This window comes from Haplochromis burtoni, unplaced genomic scaffold, assembly GCF_018398535.1.
Source record: "Haplochromis burtoni strain Fernald_Lab_line unplaced genomic scaffold, NCSU_Asbu1 Contig_1059, whole genome shotgun sequence".
Classification (NCBI taxonomy): Eukaryota; Metazoa; Chordata; class Actinopteri; order Cichliformes; family Cichlidae; genus Haplochromis; species Haplochromis burtoni.
Genome location: NW_024583420.1, coordinates 63,542 through 65,254, shown reverse-complemented (window position 1 = coordinate 65,254; position 1,713 = coordinate 63,542). Strand labels below are relative to the sequence as shown.

Genomic DNA, 1,713 nt, shown 5'->3' with positions numbered 1-1,713 from the left:
AGTTTAGATTTCCATGTTTCTGTTTTGTTTATTTGTCAATATATATATCTCTTAAATATATCTATGTGAACATAGCCTGTTTCAGTTTTTGCCAATATCATTGTTATGATTTGCTGCTGCTGATTATTGTGCTGCTCTTTCCTCTTATTATCATATTTTGTCTTTTTCCTGACTAAAAAGGTTTTCTAGTTCATAAGCCAAAAGAAGATAATAATTTCCTTCAAATATGATAACTTGAGATATGATTGTTGATGAAAACTAGACTTTTCTAGTATGACTATTCTTATTTTTTCACAAGATTCCTCTCTGTTTCTTTATCTTTCAGGCTCTCAGGATGATTGTGTGTACGCTGCAACAGGATCAACCTTTACTGTGCCACTTAGATATGAGTTGAAGGAATCAGATAACCTGAAATGGATCAAGGACACAAGAATAATCTTTTATCGCAGACAGAAACTGGTGATCACGGGGAAAAATGATGATGTTGATTCAACTGGATCACTAAAGCTGAAACAACTCACCAAAGACAAGTCAGGACGATACGGACCAGAGGTTACCAATGAAGATGGAATAAATGTGGTGGGAAACTTACAGAGTGTGCATTTGTGTGTATTAGGTAGGTAAAAATACATAGTTTAACCAAAACAAATGTATGTACAAACACATTAAGATATTAATGTTAATATACTGAAGCCACTCCTCAGATTTGTCATGCAACAATATTTCTTGTTCTTTTTTAGATTAATGTGTTATCAGCCTTGCCTAATATTCTGTTGATATAATCTAATTTGCTTTACTCAGACCGTGTGCAGAAGCCCACTGTGACGACAAAGACGTGTACAGATAATGGACATGTCAATTTTACTTGCAGTGTTGGTCAGGTAAGTAAAATGTTCTTTTTTTTCTTTACTTATCCTTATTCTTATTCTTCAAACAAGTCAAACATGTCAACAAGGGAGAATCAGAATAAGAACCAGCCCATTTACCGATTGCCAGAGTGTAGGTAGGTTAAGTTAAATCATGATGGCAGGCTGCTGTGGATGACCGTTCTCTTTTTCTCAGGTCACAACTTAATAGCTTTTCTAGAGATTTCCTGATCCTCTTTAAATTCAAGTTCACTTGCTGAGACTCTGATAAACTATCAGCCCCGTGATCAGTAATATTTTCTTTTTTTTTCCTGAGTTCAATAAACACACACTCCTTGAAAATAACATTGTCTTCCACAGAATGAGAAGATCACATGGTTAATGGATGGTGAAATGTTGGAAGAAAAAGGGAAGACGCTGACCAGAGTAGCCAAAGATGTGCTAAACGCTAATTTCTCTTGCAATGTTTCCAACCTGGTCAGCTCTGAGATCAGTCTGCCTGTTCAACAAAACTGCTATAAGCCCAGTAAGTTTAAGTGATACAAATTTATATTCACAACAAAAGATGTTTTGCTCACAATTGATGAAAAAGTTTGCATCACTTGTGCATGTGCAGATGTGCATGACTTCTCTGCAGACTGTGGTCTGAAGAAAGAAAACAGGATATAATATAATCATGCAGCATCAGTGAGGAGGTGAAGCGCTGTGTGCAGGACACCTACAGTTTCATTTTATAGACGTTTATCAGCTTCAGACTGAACATCCAAACTGGGTTCAGTGCTCACAAAAATGTAAACAAGTAAAGAAAATCTATTTAAAAATCAACCTGAACAATTAAAAATCACTG

The 1,713-nt window shown here is 35.6% G+C and overlaps 1 protein-coding gene across 1 annotated transcript in view; it reads left to right on the top strand.

Moving 5' to 3' along the window:
* The window catches only part of LOC102295677, a gene marked incomplete in the record, with an annotated part of 16,478 nt that extends 14,771 nt beyond the window's left edge, over positions 1–1,707 (top strand). The window contains 3 exon segments of the mRNA XM_042216441.1: positions 326–616; positions 802–881; positions 1,227–1,707. Of these exon segments, the coding sequence (XP_042072375.1) occupies positions 326–616; positions 802–881; positions 1,227–1,406 (551 nt within the window).
* Positions 1,708–1,713: the final 6 nt, after the last annotated feature.